Here is an 18,158-nt window from a genome sequence, read left to right as displayed (position 1 = left end):
TTCTTCTTTTTATCAAGTTTATTAAGAGAATTGTTTTAAAATGAACAAAAGTTTTGAAGAAAGTGCAAACATTATAAAGTAGTAGTTCAGCAAAAAAACAGACAACATTCAACTACCTGAATATAGAAAAATACTGTTTTTGTGAAAACATTTTCTTTCCAAGAGGAAAAAAGAACGAGAGAAAGACCTGGAGAAACGGTCCAGTGTAAAATAGTGTACAACTTTGAAACAAACGTTCAGCTTAGTTGATGTCTGCTCTCTATAAACTCACAGTGCTTTCCAGTCTATGGGCTTTTTCCCGGATTTCAGCAGAAGCTCGTTGGTCTTTGAGAAATGTTTGCATCCAAAGAAGCCACGGTGTGCAGAAAGTGGGGACGGGTGAACGGTCTGCAGGACGTGGTGTCGTTTCTGCAAAATGACGTATGGAGAAAAAATATATATAAAGCAATTCTGTGGACAATTTAAACCAAGTAAATAATAAAAATACTAAGGGATGTGCTGTTATACATTGCAGCCAGATGACAGGAAGAGTTACTGTGTTTCTCAACAAGCTCCAAAACTGTGCGAGCATTACATGACCTGTATATTAGTTTTGTCGATAATCATTTGAGAGAAACATACTCTATTGATGGCAGCACCTTTCTTCTGAGCGTATGCGCCCCACAACATGAAGACCAGCCCCTCCAGGTTAGAGCTCAGCCACTGCACCACAGCATCCGTGAAAGTCTCCCACCCTTTATCTTTATGCGAGTTTGCCTGATGTGCTCGCACAGTTAACACAGCATTCAGCAGCAAAACACCTGCAGAGTCACAACAGTGTTAGGCATCTGCCGCTCTGTTCGTGCAGCTTTTATAAGAATTTATCTAAGCATGGCTCCAAGTCGTTTCGGTGCCGTTTCCACCAAACTGCTGGACGTGTTCCTACTGCTGTAAAACCGTGAAATACGGGGTGAAAAAAGAGGAGCAGAAGAGGAAGAGGTCACCTTGCTTTGCCCATCCTGTCAGATCACCATGGCCAGGATGCTGAAAGCCTTCTATATCTGACTCCAGTTCTTTATACATGTTCACCAAGCTGCAAACAAAATCAAATCCATTACACACATCACTGTAGTGCAGCTCCACAAGATAGCAGTCATGAACACTTCTCTCGCAGGTCAAGACCTTGTCAGTGTCAATCAAAACAAAGCAAAAATAATCCTAACACACAAATGCACACTCAACACACACTCGCAACACCCAATGGTTAGAGAGTCTGACTCCTAACCCTTAGGTTGGGGGTTCGAGTCTTGGGCCGAACACGACTGAGGTGCCCTTGAGCAAGGCACCGACCCCCCCCCCCCAAACTGCTCCCCGAGTGCCGCAGCACAAATGGCTGCCCACTTTGGGTGGGTTAAATGCGGAGTACAAATTCTGAGTATGGGTCACCATACTTAGCCGTATGTCACTTTCACTTTATAAAAAAAAACAAAAACAAACATGCAGTAAAAACACACACATCCCCATGGGTAATTTAGCACAGCCAGTCTTCATAGCTGCATGTGTTTAGACAACAAGAGGAAACCTGTTTAACAAAAGCTTCTATTTAAATCACAAATTACAAACTTAATTCTAAAGGTTCAATGTTTACTGACACCGTAATTTATGAATCATCTTGTGTATCAGGTATGTTCGAAGGTGATTAACTCACATTCCTCTTGTCGAATGGAGCATTTCTATCCAGATGTGGCAGCTTATGACATACCGCATGACCCATGAAAACGACTAAAAAACAAGATGCAGAAAACTAGTTACCTGGGCGGAGGAGGAACGGGTCTCTGTACACTGAAACACAAGCCATGAGCCTGATTTGGTCCGTGATAGGGATCCTGACCCAGAACAACCACCTTCACCTGTCAAAACCAAGCCAAAAAAAAACCTAGTTTAAAATTTTTAGCACCTTGCTGCTGGTTTGTTAGGTCTCCAATTGTGCTGCACGATTAATCATATAGCAATATCACGCCTGTGCAATTTTATGACGCAAAATGCTGCGATTTTATGAAATAAATAAATACATGCATGTGTGGACATGACAACTCATTCTCTCTGAAAGCTGTTTGCCTATTTCATACACTACACCGCTATCCGCTAATAAAAAAAAAGGCCAGTGAGTTTCAGTTCATGCAGTGGCACGTGTGGCGCGTATGGTCATGTCGTGACTTTTTCCGGTGTGCAGCGCGGAACGGGTGAAGATGGATGCCGAGCAGACGGACACTGAACTGGTGGCCAGAAAAAATGCTACCTCTGTTATATGTAGTATTAATTTCGTTAGACGAGACGAAATATGTTCGTCAACAACCTTTTTTTTCATGACTAAGACGAGACGATGACAAGACTGCACCACTGTCCAAAAACGCTGACTAAGACTAAATTAACATGCATTATTGTTGACGAAAAAGACGACATGAAAATGTTTTGTATAAAATAAAAACTAAGATAAAATCTCTCTTCAAAAAAAAAAAAAAAAGTCCTGAGCGCAAGTCCACGGTCTAAGCAGCTTTTTGTGTTTAATGATATTCCCTGTCGCTGCGCAGGCGCTTTTATTGTACATGACAGCTTATGTCCCGATGACCGGTTTTTATATTACAATTAAAAGCAGTATCAATAAAGTAAAACATGTGATGTGCAGTCAGGTTCGAGTGTATGCACTGTTTAAACGAGTGTTCTCAACTTCTCACTGATACTTTTGTGATTTGCGGAGTTTTGAATTTTATACGTGAAAACGTTTTGCATGTTTGTTCTTGTTGCTAGTTTGAGTTTAGAAATACAAATTTGAGCATTACCAGTAATCTGTGTGTGCATCTTCCTTGAGAACCAAGCAAGTTGTCTCCTGATACCATTTGTTTATTATATCGCAATCGCAATATTGACCTCAATAATCGCAATATGACATTTTCCCTAAATTGTGCAGCCCTAGTCTCCAATACATGGGCTCGATGTCATTGTTTACACAGTCTATGGAGGAATGAGGATCAAACCCACTTAACCCTTTTAAAAGAGTCAGAGGTATCAAGGTTGAAACATCATGACAGTCAGATATATCAACATCATACGGTGTTATAAAGATTTTAAAAAAAAATTAGTATACACAAAACCATTGATCAACATTCGTCTCTGACCATTTCCGATTTAGATCAACACTTTACTATTAAACCTATTTAAGACCAAATATGTATCAAATAAATGCTATTTTTTCCCCCCGGATTGTGTAACAAAAATTTCAGAGATTTATTTGTAAATCATTTGTACAAGCATTCACAGGAAGAAATTTGGTATTTGTGTACGTTTGTAAATCCTTCATGTTCCGAAAAACATCTCTATCCTGATTGTGTGTGTAAATGTGTAGTTCGCTTTGGTCTACACGAGTTTTTTAAAAGAAGTTATAGAGTGTGTTAGGTCACCCCATGTTGCAGCATCAACAGCAGTTTGAAACGATTCGATTGGCCAACTTCACATGTCTCAGCGTTTGCCTTCATCCACCCCAAGAGAAAAAAAAAAAAAAATCACTGGAGGAATTAATTCAAGTTTAAAACCAAATGTGCCATTTGTAACCAAGTCACCATAGACATGCAGAGACGGCCCAGGATCTTTTTATTGGCTGAATTAATGCTGCCTCTAAACTGTTGCCCAGCAAACATCAAGAAATCATACTCTTAATACCCTCCAACATGAGCTAATCAACTTTTTGTCCAGAATTTTACTACTTCTGTAACGTCATTGTAACAAATAGTTTAAAAAACTATGTTTGGGTGTGTAATCAGTTGAAATGTGAAATATCAAAATGCAGTAACTCCTTTACAACTCAAATACACAAAACCGATCAGCTGAGGTTTACATTAGTGAGTCATTACTTAAGTCTACTTGGACTTTAACTGATACACAATCAGAAGCATAAGTGGGCTACTAATGTTACAATGCTCCTGATTGTGTATTAGTTGAACTACACGCTAAAGTCATGTGGATAAACTCACATCTTCAATCTGGCACATGTGTGTCCATGTGAACACCTGCTCTGGAGGCGGATACACGGTGGACTTCTTCCTCTCATTATCGACGAAGTTCATTAACTGAGGAGAAAAAAACAACACACAAAGTCATGACAAAAAAAAGGAACAACAGAAACAGGGCTGGTGAAATGATCCAGGTCTGATTACCGATGTGAAGTACTGTTTGTTGAACTCGGGCCCCAGAGCTCTCCGCCAGCTCTCCCCGACTCCAGCAGCCCCGCGGCCGGAGGAAAGTCTCTCCAGTGCCGCTGCTTTGTTCCTGGCGATCCGCTCCAACTGCTCCGGACTGAGCTGCCCCTCGCTCCCAGCTTTCAGCTTTTTCACCTGGGACGAAATCTTTGTGTATTTACTGGAATTCAACCACCTTTTCGATAAAACTCTTGTGCATGGCGTGTAGAGGAAACTTAACCGAGTGTTTATAAACAACACCGCCATCGCCGGAGCGCTCATCCTTCAGCGCCATGTCTCTGAATCACGGCATAAACATAACGAGTGCACGTGTGCGTGTGAACCGGTAGTTATAAACGACCGCGTCAACTAAAAGTACTTAAACGTTATTGTTCGCAGTTTGTTGCCAGCAAACACGACGCTTTTTTTTTAGGTTTTTAAGTGCCGTTTCGTTTTAATAACGCAAATATGAACAATATGAGGATGTCATGGATGTACGGCAGTGTAAATAATATAAACAAATATAGGAAAAATAAATACACAAACAAGTAAATACACAAATAGATGAATAATAAATAAATAAACAAACAAAAATAAATAACCATAAGCACGTAAAATAAACAGCAGATTTGTCACAAGATTTGACAGATTTGTCACAAAACAAGTTTACACTTTAAGTTTTTTTTAAAGAAAAAACATTTGAAATGATCATTTATCTCCGAACATCTGTGTACATAATACGTAATTATCAGGATAACTTGATCATAAACATGCAGTTCTGTTTTAATTAACTTTTGTTTGGGGTTTGTTTACATGTGACGTTGACATCCACTTCCGGGTCAAATTTCGCGGGAAAGTTTCAGCGCTATTTTGAAACGAACGGACAAAATGTAGAGAAACGAGCTTTGATCAAAGATTCGGATACTTTTAACGTCTGCGTCAAAGCAGCGTCTTAAATGCACACGGAGGTTCAAACACACCAACAAGCTTTTTATCTGTAACCATGACAACATCCCTGTGTTCACTCACATCACACACGTCCTCTGGCAGCTCAGCGAAGGCTCTTTTCTTACTGGTGGGTGAGAAAAATGACTTGATGCTTTTCTGTCCGATCATTTTCACGATGTATTCAATCCCGAACCTGTATGTTAGTGATGCGGCTCCAGGATCTGCTGCTGTTTGTGTCTCAACTCGCGCCAAAATAGTGCAACAGCCAATGAAAGAGCAGCATGAAGATGACGTGTCCTGCTAGGAAATAAAATTAATAAGAAGAAAAGAAGAAACAACAACAAAAAAGAAGAATGCGAGTTTTTCCATAATTTAGAAAATGCTAAGATAATCATTTACAGATTATCAGAAAAATTATCTTTAAATATTTGAAGTTGGAATGAAATGAGAAAATTAATAATAATAAAACTATTAAGTTTAGTATTGAGAAGGATTAAAATATCTCAAATCTAAAATGGTCTTTTTTCAGGAATCACATTTGTTTGAATCAGACATACATTTCTTGTATAAAAGATGGCTTCTTTTTTTTTAAATCCTTGTGCAATGTGTAGTAAATCCTCTTTAATAAATTAATATCATTTAAAAAAAATACATAAAAACCTTTAAAAAGTATCTGTCTGGAAGATATATTATTGTTAAATGGAATAATCTGTCATAAAAGCTAAATCTTATAAGTATGTATGGTCCTGTTTGTCAAAAAAAAAAGAACAACAACAGTTCTTAGGTATTTCAGGGACACAAATTATCGGGGGGGATTTTAATAGTACCCTCCACCCAATATTCAGATTATGATCCACCTGTATCCATGCAGATTATGTACAAACTTTAAAAACTATATGAAGGATCTAAGATTGATTGAAGTTTGGAGAATGCTGAAGTCAAATAAAAGGGAATATTAGAGATATAAAGCATTTTTAGATGTTGATTACTTTCTAATCTCTATTGAATTATTGCCTGTGTATGTAAAAGAATGCTGTTACAATAGTATATTAATTAACAATCATGCAGAAAATTCATTTAGGTAGATTTAAGCACTGTTTAAGATGGAAGTTTATTTGTTACAGAATCCAACATCTGTTTATTTTGAGCTAAATACGGACAAAACTACAGCTAGTATTAGTTGGGAAGCTTATAGCTTATATAAGAGGAGAAATTATTTGTCATACAAATTCTAAAACCAGATGACACCAACCAAGGAATTACGAATATCAGAAGACCAAAAGTTGAGATTGAAATGAATATTGACAACAACTTAAAAAAAATTACATAATCTCTCTGTCATGAGAGCTAAGTATGATAAATAAACATGTTTAATGTTGACTAAACAAACATACACTGACCAGTGGGAAAAGGCAGGTAAATTATTGTCCTGGAGGATAAAGAAAGCTGAAAGAACAATTAATAGTATAAAGTTAGAATATATGACAATATATATTAATTACCAAAAGAAGACTTAAGTGAAGCTATAGGAGATCTTAGTAGCAGTGAAGCACCTGGACCAGATGGGTTGCTAATAAAGTTCTACAATAGACAGCTTCTTAACATGTTTAAGGAAATATATAAATGCTCATTAAGATTAAGATTAGAATTATTAACTTTTTTTTGCGTTATATATGTGACACAAAAATGCTTCTAGAAGTCTGGATAATTATCTTTCTCAGTTGATTATCAGCAAGGTTTTGTACAAAAATGACACAATTAGAAGTGTCCCGAATATACTTTGTGAGAGGCATAATGAAAAAGACACAGGAATATTATCAGATGCATGCCAATCCTTTATATAGCATGGAATTACCTATTTTGAAGTAGTCCCAAGATCTGGATTAGGCGTAACTATTCTTAAATGGATTTGATTATTATCCACAAACCCAGCCTCTGGGAGCCATTTCAAGACCCTTTAGCTTACAGCGATCTTCTCATCTGGGATGCCCTTTGTCTCCACTGCTGTTTATTTTGGCAATCAAACTTCCAGCCATGGCGTAAGATCACACAGGCATTACACATGGGTGGAAAGATCAGTGCATTTCTTTATAGAAAGATTATATATTCTTCTTGACAAATGTGAAAAGTAGTCTTTACAACGTGATGGGATTCAATAAATATTTGGGGCGTTTTCTGGCTATTAAATAAACAATCCCACGTCAGTATTAATTTTTCTTAATTAGGAAGAAATACTTAATAATAAATACTCCATTTATGACAACTTTCTTTTATCTGTTGCTCTGAAGTTACCCTGATTTCTCCAGTGATGGCTGGTCATGAGATTAGATGACAAGCTTTGTGTAAACATTATCAGTAATATAACAGCGAAACTATTATGGTTAAATATTGTACATATTGCAAAATTATTATACACACACTATACAGACATGCTTAAAGACAAACATGCTTGTTCAGTCTACTTTTGCTTTCTTCTCCAAAGGCATACTTTATAAAAAAAAACAAAAAACGATTGACTAAATAAAAACCATCAGCAGTGCAAGGCAAACTTCCTACACATTAAGCGACTGTTGCCCGTGAAACTTAATATTGATGAGCTTTGAATTTTTAAAAAAATATAGGGCGTGTAGAGAGCGTTGTCCTGGTGCAAGTGAGAATGGTTATGAGGTACGAGATGTATGGAATAAACTGATAACTTGACAGCCGTTAGACCTAGATTGTGATTTTCTAATCACTGCATGAACAGATTTGACTAGATAGAAAGATATAAAGACTAAAGTGTGAAGACTAAAGTGTGGCTTCATTAAACATTTACATCAAGACAACAATTTGTGGTCAGTTATTATTCAAATTTTATGTAACACCAAATATCACACTGGGGTGTGTGTGTGTGTGTGTGTGTGTGTGTGTGTGTGTGTGTGTGTGTGTGTGTGTGTGTGTGTGTGTGTGTGTGTGTGTGTGTACACCAAAGGCTAAATCTCTTTCTGAAGATAAATAATTGTCTGTCGCTTAGTCAGTTAAAGGTGCATTACTAATTTCCACTCATGTACACAAAACAGCTGTTCAGCTCTAGTTAGCATTAGTAAGGACTTTCTTTGAAGCTATTGGAAAACTTAATAACGTTATAAACTCTGTAAACATGCAACCTCATAAATATTTAGAAGGCGATGAGAGAATGTCTATAACTGACTAACAATCATTCTGGCCCGGAAGGCAAATTTCCGTAAGTAACGTATTTTCTCTTTAGGTAATATACTTGTACTGAGACAATGGTTTAAACTATGATTTAAAAAATTATATTTCTCTACGTAATTTTGCCAAACAGATAACATATAATCCTTTGTTCCTGGGGTTAATAAATATGAGTGTTTGCAGTGATGTGAATGAAAAATCCAACAGATGGCGATATTCTATATGGTACTTACTTAGTCAGTAGTTAAAAAAAGAGAAGAAGAGCTAGGCATAGAGAAGTAGTACACATGCAAGATCATGTTTATTGTTGTTATTATTCTTTTCTTTTTATTAAGATATCCAGGATAATAACCTAAAGACAGACTTGACACGAGTGTATGACTGAAGATATCACAGTATCATTGTTATCATCATATCTATATTTGTACAGGTGTCAGTTTGAGCAGTGAATGAACTGCATGTGTGGAAAACAACAAACCTCAGAGCGAGCAGATGGAGAAACGGTGTACAGAGGGAACATGTGAGGCTGGAGATGAGGAGGAAGATTTCCCACATCCCATCCCATGGCAGAAGATTGAGGCCCAGGAGCTTGACTGTGACTATGGCTTAATTTTTTCAAATGAAGAAGCCAACAGGCTTTTCATGCAACTAGAGGAAGAGGTGGAGTACTTTACAGGTACTTATGGCAAAAGGCTTTGAAATAATGTCATATCGATCCTTTCTAGTCTACTTTGTATATATTTGGGATTTAACACTGTGTTGTTATATGTATCATCAACAGCGGTCTTGATACAGAGGTTTGAGATGGGTTCCTTGTTTGTCTGTGTGTAGTTCCGAGTGTTCTTCAGAATAAAATTTGCACATTACTCGCCTTTACAGCATCTTTTGCATATTTGACCCCTTTCTATCTGAAGCTTTATGAGTTTTCAAGTGCACTTTTCTCGTGAGGTTCAGAAGCAAAGGTGCAGGTGTACGGGAAGATGTACAGCATTCCCCGCAAGCAGGCAACGTATGGGGACGAGGGTCTGGTCTATTCTTTTTCTGGAGTGCATCTAGCAGCCAGAGCCTGGACTCCCACCCTAGAGTATATCCGTGACACCGTCACCAATGCCACGGGACACACCTTCAACTTTGTCCTGATAAACAGGCAAGTTTTATCCTCGGGGTTGACATTCTGAGATGATGGATACAGTTTGTTGGATTTTTATTTATTTTTTAAAAATTATTATTCAGTTAAAATTGTATTCATCACATCAGACGTTTTACGACTGTCTGTTATAGAAGACAGTCGTAAAACGTCTGATGTGATGAATACAATTTTAACTGAATAATAATTTTTAAAAAATAAATAAAAATCCAACAAACTGTATCCATCATCTCAGAATGTCAACCATAGGGATTCTAAACTTTATAGACTTACTCAATGTTTTCAGTTGTGTTACATGTACATTTCAGATGTTACATGTTACTGTACATTACAGTAAGACACCCTTTGATTGAAGGAATCCTTTCACTGATCCAGTTTAGCAAATTGTTTTTCTTCATTTGATTCTTCTAACACCAATGTGTCCCAATTCTCATTCTGAAAATCCTTTGCGTTTTTCTCAGCACCAGAGACCAGTACAAAATTCTAATTGTATTTGTCACATACACAAGCATACACAGTACAACATGTAGTGAAATGCTTTTTACACCTGCCCTTGATATAAAAAAGCCAATTTCACTATGGTAGAGAATAAAAAATAATACGCAAAGTAGATACAAATTAAAGAAGAACATTTAAAAAAGAGGTAGTAACTGAATATGGTACAGTGATGCGTGTGAATATGAACACACATATTGTCATATACAGTATGTCTGTATTCATCACATGACCCCACACACCATGTTAAATACATCAGAAAACTGAACAGATTGTCTTAGCAAATTGATTGATTTTATTTATTAATTTAACAGAAATGTCGTTGATTTTTCTCTCTGCAGGTATAAAGACGGCCAGGATCACATCGGGGAGCACAGAGACGACGAGCGCGAGTTGGACCCTTCTTGCCCCATTGCCGCGGTGTCTCTCGGAGCCACACGTGACTTCCTGTTCAGGCATCGAGATGCTCGCAAAGAGCCAAAGAAACTTCCTATAGAGACTGTGAAGTTGGAACTGGCCCATGGGAGCCTTCTTCTCATGAACTCTCCCACTAACACCTATTGGTATCACAGCCTCCCAGTGCGGAAAAAGGTGAAGACGCCTCGCATCAGTCTTACATTCAGACGCATTATTAACGGTCACAAGAAAAGGAAAAAGGAGTGACTTTGCTGTAAAAAAATTACATTTTCTGTAAATATGTTCACTTGTGGTATCTGTATGACCTCTTAAATTGAACCACATCTCAAAGTTCAGGTAGATGAATGTCTGTTTTGCTGTTTGCAAGGTCTGCTCCTGTTGAAGACGTCCTGCGAAACACTCCTGAATACAAACTTACTTTGAATCCAGTTAGGACTGGTGAATGTGCATTGGGCCTGGGATTTAAAAAAGACAAATATATCAGGAGAAAGTCTGGTTTTAACTTTCAGGATGATTTGAAAAAGGGCACATGGAGTCAGTGACGTGTTGGTCTCAGCTGTCCGATATTCATAATCAGGCATTTCATTCTTTATTCTAATCAGGGTCACAGATTTAACTGGCTCGGTTTATAATTTTGGAAATGAATCAATTATTAAAAAAAAAAAAATAGCATAGGTGAGTAGAACATAACACATGCTCTAGCACATTATGGGTAATACACCCATCTCCTCAGCCTCCAAAAATATAACAAGATGATTCTTATCAGGAAGAAATAACACAATAGATCGATTTAGTAAGAACACTAAGCAAAATTGCTTTTTATCCCACATGGTGCATAAAACTTCCCTAATTTTCTTCAATGCACTGAATTGTCCACGGAGATGCTGTGTGTAACAGACGAAAGAGCAGATTCAATGTTATTCAAAGGAAATTTATTTTATAAAACCAAAAACTACATGTGGAATAAATAAATGAAACACAACCATACTTCTGTACAAGACATTTCTAAAGCAGTGTGAAAAATAATGGTCCCAATGAGTACATTTTCGCTAAAAGGTTCATAGATTGAACTACGAGAAGGCAATATTTTGGTGAAATATTGTGGCAAAAAAAAGAGAAAAAAAAATCAAGTGTAATAACAAAAATGTTATCGTATAAATATATACATATTTTGCAAGCAGACGCATCCGAGTGATTTTTTTTTGTTTCTCTAAAAGTCATACTTAGTGTTTATATGCCAGCACTGCTGGACTGAGTGTGAGGTATTTGCACAGCTGTCTATCCGTAACCTGCCTGTTAACGTCTAATGAACATCGCTTTCTTTCCCCCTCCCCTTCCCTCAACTCCGGACAGCCACACAAGCTGAGTCTTGATGGCAGGCGTTTGCCAGAGAGAAAGACGAATACTTGATGAATCGGATGGGTTGGTGGTCAGTATTGTTGTTATGCACTTTCTAAGGTTGTAGGGCTGTTGAAATGGTGACCTGCATTTCAAAGCTTTGTTTGCACCGCATCACATTTTACGACTGCACTTTAGTGGAAATGGAGTTTACTGGGAGAAGACCGCGCGCAAAAAAAAAAAAAAAGAAAAAACTTCCGGGACGTGCATGAGACGAGAAAAATCTAAACAAGCTTATTTCAGTATCACAAGGCACACAACCAAGCAGGACGTATGCTACGAGCTACAGTCTTCACAGCAGACTTAAATCTGTGACTAGTACCATTCACTCACCGCCTTAATCACCCATTTCACTAGTTAGTCATAGACTTTCCCCCCCCAAAAAACCTCTGAACTACAGCAGCAGAACCGATCGATTTCAGCGCAACTAACAGTGTGTTGACCCTCCTGAGCAAAAGAAAAAAAGATCATGTGTTTTGAAACATCAAGTGGCAGTAGAGCATAAGGACTAATTGAAAGGGGGTGATGTTATGACAGAGCAAGCTGTTCTAGGATCAGTGCTACGGAATCCCCTGCCTCTGAAACGCATAGTCCAGATTAAGCCCCGCCCATCTACTATGGAAATGAACAGCAACAGTAAGTGATAAGTGTGTGTCTGTGAATGAATTGAAATTGATGAATAGATACGTGTATGACTCGGTGTTCGAGTTTAAAAAAAAAAAAAAAAAAAAAAAAGACTCAAAAGCATACAGGGAGACGAAAGGGAGATCACTAGAGTGTAACAGTTGGCAAAGACGGTTAGTTGGCTTCTGAGAAGGAGTCCAATTTGCCTTTCTTGCTAGGAGGAGCGCCCTCATCCATATCCTGCTGAGGAAACAAATCCATAGTCAGTGCACATAATTTAGCAGAAAAAAAAAAGGATAAAAAAATTTATTTGTAGAATACTAACTACTTCCTCCATGTTCTGGTTCAGGACAATGACAGAAGCAGTGTTTTGTTTGTGTTAGCTACCTGAGCAGCTTTAGAGGTGTCTGTCAAGTGTTTTTGCTCTCCCTGTGACTTGCCATCCCTTTTAGCTGTTGTAGACTCTGATGAGGAATGATTTGGTCCTACAATAAAAGAGTAATGATGAAAATAAACATCATTAATAGATTATATATAGATCCTTAAACCAAATCTGATTCCTTTAATGTATCTGATCTGCATCTTATGCTTTGTGCAAGAGTGAGCTGTTTATTGGCTGACTGACAGATCGTACCAACGTATTTACAAGATGTTGCCATTTGATCAGACACAGGGTCTTTTTCCTTACAGCAAACAATAACAGATTGAAAGGTTTCATATGTTAAAGCAGCCAACATGGCAGCTAACTGTAAATTCATTCTGTTAGTCAAATTATAAGGAAAAATAAAATAGTTAGCCAAGTTGGCAACCAATGAATAAGACCAACCCATCTTGCTGTCCTGACCAGACGAAGGCTGTTTACTGGGAAACTGCTCGCTTTTGGCTTCGCCGCTGTCATTCTGAGCTGTTGCCATGGGTTCAGGGGTGGGGCTAGTGTTGTTACTGGTCTCCTGCTTTAAAGGGGAGGAGTCAGCGATGGAGCTCTGGTTACTGTTGTCATCTACAAAAGGGAAGAGAAAAAGAGGAGAAAGAAAATAATTAAGGGATTTCCTAATATTAGCATAACATGTTGATAACCCCAGAGTGGCAGGAAAAATTGGGTTCAAACACTTTTTATGAAGGATTCGGTGGTATGATGCAGTTACCCACCAAAAGCTGATTGTTTTCCAATAATAGCACATTCCAAAGTGTTTTACTGCTTATTTACTACAGTCTCATTCTCAGATGGCACCAAAGAACCGCTGGCTGAACGTCTGATACATTCAGCACATAAAATTGGAAACCCTTCAGTTTGGAAGTATTCCAAATATTCTGACATACTAAGAGGAGAAGCCAACTACAAGTGGTCCTGCACCTAAACATGACGCAGAACAAAACCAACTGTGATTGGCTGCTTTATATGTCAGTCAGCCTGGGCAGTCCTTGGACAATAAAAGCTAGGGACTAAATAAAACCTCCTGCTACATGGGACTACACATATTACAGCAAACTGCTAGTGATTAATCAGTTCCTAAACAAGTAAAAATATAGAGTTACATATAATATCACATAAAATACATCACCACCAATCCAAATCAAGATACAAATCAACATATGCTACGATATAAAACACCAATAATCCAGTTTCCTTTGAGAGGAAAATTAAACCTTTAATGCATTTGTCCACATGTGAGTGTCACAACAGTGTCATGTTGGCTGTTTGTAGCTGAATGGAAGCAGTAAGCTGTGTAAGTAATCAGTGGTTGTGTAGGATTACCATGCATGTCCATCATTCCGGGAGAAGAACTGTTTTCTGGTGTAGTCACTTCCGAACCGTACTTATCATCCTTGCCCTTCTTTTTGTTTTTGTTCTTCTGCCAAAGGGAAAAATTAATCGAGTGTGCAATTTTTTAAATATACATTTCAACGTACAGCACTGTCCAGAAAAGTCATTCACAGTTTTACATTTACAGTTTCTCTTAGAAACTGATTTTAAAACGATCAGGGTAAATGCTGAAAGGCATAAGTGGGAATTACTCTACACCAATAAAACAAATGTAATAATAATAATCTGACGCTCCATCCTCCCTCAGCTGTAGCATTTGTTTATAGCTTAGAGTTCAGTGAAGAAGACATGTCCTCCGTTTACAGAGCACAGTTTCTTTGTCATAATTAAATGATTAATTTAATTTGTTTTAACTTATAGCTTTGTGTTGGCTTACCCTCTATTTTTCATGTTTAGTTATTAAAGGCAATAATATTAAATGACCGCTTTTCCCACAATGTTCTTGTTCTTGTTGCCACACTTAATCTGTGATCTAGCATGAGGACATGTTTTGTTTTTTTGTGTTAAGAGTCTCCAGAACACTTCTATCAGTCTCTCTATAGAAAATACATATGCTGAATGCTGTAAATGGAACAGAAATAATCCATTTGATTTTGATGGTATATTCCATACGCCAAAGTTTAGTTAGTCAGGAGCAGGATGTAAACCTTCGAAATTTACAGGACTTTCATAAATACCCCTTTTTCTTTTATAAATGAATGTATGAATTTGTATCCACTTCATAAATGAGTGTATAGACCATTAAACACCCCAAAATATTATGTCTGATATGAAATTAATTATTTTATTTTATTTTTTGATGTTATAGTCTAACGTCAGGTAGACCTTTGCAATGATCTGATTATGTGGCTCAGGTGAATAAGAAGTGGATCATGAGGACTGGAGTTTAAAAAAACTGTTTTGTCTTAAATACAGTACCAAACCACAGCATTGTTTATAAGACTAGAAAGAATATGACTCAGAATTTCCAAAAACAACATAAACTGAGAAATTGTTAAGCTAATGACAAACAGGACATATTAAAAAAAAGTCCATGGTACATTCATAATAATGTTTCTAACTTACATCATCAGGTTTAGGTTCCATCACAGGGACCCATTTGTAGATTCTCAAAGACGTGTCGCCAACCGTCACCCATTTTTTCTCCCTAAGAAAAAGAGTGATTTTAAATAGTATATCATTTCGAACCACAGTGGGAAGACTGGGACAATGTTTTATGAGGTATTGTCTGACTCTCTTAGTATTAGAGAAGAGGATTAGAAACATAGCTACAAATTTAATTGTTGTTTCATTAGCAGAACATCCTAGTTATAGAAGTGACCTTTCTAGGAGCATGGCTACACAACATTACATACATCATTACACCATTAATGTCTCAAAATGAATTTGTAAAAAATTAATTTTGTGTTCAAAAAAGACAATTGAGTTCACTCTAATATTAAACACATTAACAGATCCTTCTCATAAATCAGTAAAACCTGTCATTGTATTACTGTTTTATATTTCTATATTAATGTTGTCTATATACACTGTATATTAGTATCATATATTACTGTAGTCTTTGTATACTATATGATTTTCTTTTATAAATATTTGGGTGTTTGGATCAGCAGTTTCATTTTGATCCATCAAATAACTGAAGGAATACAAACAGTAATATTTCAGTAATGAAATGAAGTTTATTGGATTAACAGAAAATGTGCAATATGCATCAAAACTAAATTAGACAGGTGCATAAATTTGGCCATCCGTGTTAGTGCTGCACGATTAATCATATCGCAATCGCGATATCAAGCCTGTGCGATTATATGACGCAAAATGCTGCGATTTTATGAAATAAATAAATAATAAATAAATGCATGTGTGGACATGACAACTCATTCTCTCTGAAAGCTGTTTGCCTATTTCATACACTACACCGCTATCCGCTAATATAAAAAAAGGACCAGTGAGTTTCAGTTCATGCAGTGGCACGTGTGGCGCGTATGGTCATGTCGTGACTTTTTCCGGTGTGCAGCGCGGAACAGGTGAAGATGGATGCCGAGCAGACGGACACTGAACTGGTGGCCAGAAAAAATGCTACCTCTGTTATATGTAGTGTTAATTTCGTTAGACGAGACGAGACGAAATATGTTCGTCAACAACCCTTTTTTTCATGACTAAGACGAGACGATGACAAGACTGCACCACTGTCTAAAAACGCTGACTGAGACTAAATTAACATGCATTATTGTTGACGAAAAAAGACGAGACGAGAATGTTTTGTATAAAATAAAATCTAAGATAAAATCTCTCTTCATTTTCGTCAACAATTGTCTCTGCTTTTTCATCAGCTGTTACGCCCTAAAATATTCAGAACGAGTTCGCGGCTTCGCGCTGTTGCTTAAGTTACAGGTCTCATACGCCTGTGGCTGCAACACGAAACTGCTGAACAATTGTATTGCTTCCGCTAAAGAACATAGTGCGCTCCGTGTCTACGGTTAGAATTCTGTGTGTCCATTCCAACGCTCTGTTTTTCATGACAACGGTGTGTTATAGTTAGCAGCGGTCTGTTATCAAGAAATAAAATAGTGTGTGCGTAGAAAAATCGTCCACACGCCGCTCAAAAAAAAAAAAGTCCCGAGCGCAAGTCCACCGTCTAGGCGGCTTTTTGTGTTTAATGATATTCCCTGTCGCTGCGCAGGCGCTTTTATTGTACATGACAGCTTATTTCCCGATGACCGGTCTTTACATTACGATTAAAAGCAGTATCAATAAAGTAAAACATGTGATGTGCAGTCAGGTTCGAGTGTATGCACTGTTTAAACGAGTGTTCTCAACTTCTCACTGATACTTTTGTGATTCGCGGAGTTTTGACAAGTTTTATAGTCTTGATATTGTTTCTTATTCAAAAGTGGTGACAGAAAACTCTTTACCCCCAACCTGAAACCTCTTCCCCTGTCACAATCACATCATAATCTAATTAATTATTAGGCTTAAAAGCAAATGTATATGTAAGGGAATCAAGTTTAACAATTACATGTAATATTGCTCCAAATATCATCTATAATGGTGTGTGCAATACCATGTATAACTTGCATTAAGTTGGTAATTTACATATATATATATATATATATATATATATATATATATATATATATATATATATATATATATATATATATATATACATACACACACACATATACATACACACACACACATATATATATAATATACACTGTACACCTACAGTTTTGATCTTAGGCTTTTCATTAATCAGCATTAATGTGCTATTTTATATTTTAATTTGAAAACAATTTGCATTTGTTTGTTGTTGTTGCTAGTTTCAGTTTAGAAATACAAATTTCAGCATTATCAGTGTGTGCATTTTCCTTGAGAATCAAGCAAGTTAACTTATGATACCATTTGTTTATTATATCGCAATCGCATATAGCAATCACAATATTGACCTCAATAATCGCAATATAACATTTTCCCCAAATCGTGCAGCCCTAATCCGTGTCATTTTGTTCATTTGAATACCTGTAACTACTTAGCACTGATTAATTGGAACACACAATTGGTTTGGTGAGCTCATTAAGCCTTGAACTTCATAGACAGGTGCATCCAAGGCACCTTCATTAAGGTATTTAAGGTGGCCAATTGCAAGTTGTTTTCTTTGACTCTCCTCTGAAGAGTGACAGCATGGAGGTCTCAAAACTATCAAATGACCTAAAAACAAAGATTGTTCAACATTATGGTTTAGGGGAAGGCTACAAAAAGTTATCGCAGAGATGTCAATGTCCACTGTGAGGAACATAGTGAGAAAATGGAAGACCACAGGCACAGTTCTTGTTAAGGCCAGAAGTGACAGGCCACGTAAAATATTGGAGAGGCAAAGGTGAAGGATGGTGAGACC

The 18,158-nt window shown here is 37.2% G+C and overlaps 3 protein-coding genes across 10 annotated transcripts in view; 1 reads left to right on the top strand and 2 right to left on the bottom strand.

Moving 5' to 3' along the window:
* Positions 1–7,126, bottom strand: unga (uracil DNA glycosylase a). 3 transcript variants are annotated; one of them, XM_027145654.2, is made up of 9 exons: positions 7,015–7,126; positions 6,560–6,605; positions 5,241–5,456; positions 4,191–4,367; positions 4,008–4,103; positions 1,792–1,889; positions 984–1,072; positions 622–800; positions 1–408 (listed from the first exon to the last, which is right to left on the bottom strand). In XM_027145654.2, exons 3-9 carry the CDS (start codon positions 5,325–5,327, stop codon positions 268–270), a joined length of 867 nt encoding a protein of 288 aa, XP_027001455.1. In that variant the 5' UTR covers positions 5,328–5,456; positions 6,560–6,605; positions 7,015–7,126; the 3' UTR covers positions 1–267. The 3 variants fall into 3 exon arrangements, with proteins under 3 accessions (XP_027001455.1, XP_027001454.1, XP_027001453.1); XM_027145653.2 differs by lacking the exons at positions 5,241–5,456; positions 6,560–6,605; positions 7,015–7,126 and having other exon boundaries at positions 639–800; positions 4,191–4,570; XM_027145652.2 differs by lacking the exons at positions 5,241–5,456; positions 6,560–6,605; positions 7,015–7,126 and having other exon boundaries at positions 4,191–4,560.
* Positions 7,127–8,184: 1,058 nt separating this feature from the next.
* On the top strand, positions 8,185–11,587 carry alkbh2 (alkB homolog 2, alpha-ketoglutarate dependent dioxygenase). Of its 3 annotated transcripts, none has more exons than XM_027145725.2 (4): positions 8,185–8,382; positions 8,782–9,027; positions 9,300–9,498; positions 10,335–11,587. In XM_027145725.2, exons 2-4 carry the CDS (start codon positions 8,844–8,846, stop codon positions 10,654–10,656), a joined length of 705 nt encoding a protein of 234 aa, XP_027001526.2. In that variant the 5' UTR covers positions 8,185–8,382; positions 8,782–8,843; the 3' UTR covers positions 10,657–11,587. The 3 variants fall into 3 exon arrangements, with proteins under 3 accessions (XP_027001526.2, XP_047674697.1, XP_027001528.2); XM_047818741.1 differs by lacking the exon at positions 8,185–8,382 and adding an exon at positions 8,560–8,576; XM_027145727.2 differs by lacking the exon at positions 8,185–8,382 and having other exon boundaries at positions 8,597–9,027; positions 9,306–9,498.
* Positions 11,326–18,158, bottom strand: part of bcl7a (BAF chromatin remodeling complex subunit BCL7A) — a 9,194-nt gene continuing 2,361 nt past the window's right edge. The window contains exons 2-6 of one of the 4 annotated variants that reach the window (XM_027145720.2): positions 15,323–15,404; positions 14,189–14,285; positions 13,259–13,432; positions 12,820–12,917; positions 11,326–12,675 (exon numbers count right to left, since the gene is read on the bottom strand). In XM_027145720.2, the coding sequence (XP_027001521.1) occupies positions 12,607–12,675; positions 12,820–12,917; positions 13,259–13,432; positions 14,189–14,285; positions 15,323–15,404 (520 nt within the window). In that variant the 3' untranslated portion in view covers positions 11,326–12,606. The remainder of the gene's footprint in view (positions 12,676–12,819; positions 12,918–13,258; positions 13,433–14,188; positions 14,286–15,322; positions 15,405–18,158) is intronic. The other 3 variants (XM_027145721.2, XM_027145722.2, XM_027145723.2) reach the window with 3 other exon arrangements.

This window comes from Tachysurus fulvidraco, chromosome 9, assembly GCF_022655615.1.
Source record: "Tachysurus fulvidraco isolate hzauxx_2018 chromosome 9, HZAU_PFXX_2.0, whole genome shotgun sequence".
NCBI lineage: Eukaryota > Metazoa > Chordata > Actinopteri > Siluriformes > Bagridae > Tachysurus > Tachysurus fulvidraco.
Note: the sequence above shows the minus strand (reverse complement) of the source record. Positions and strands in the feature narration are given on the sequence as shown.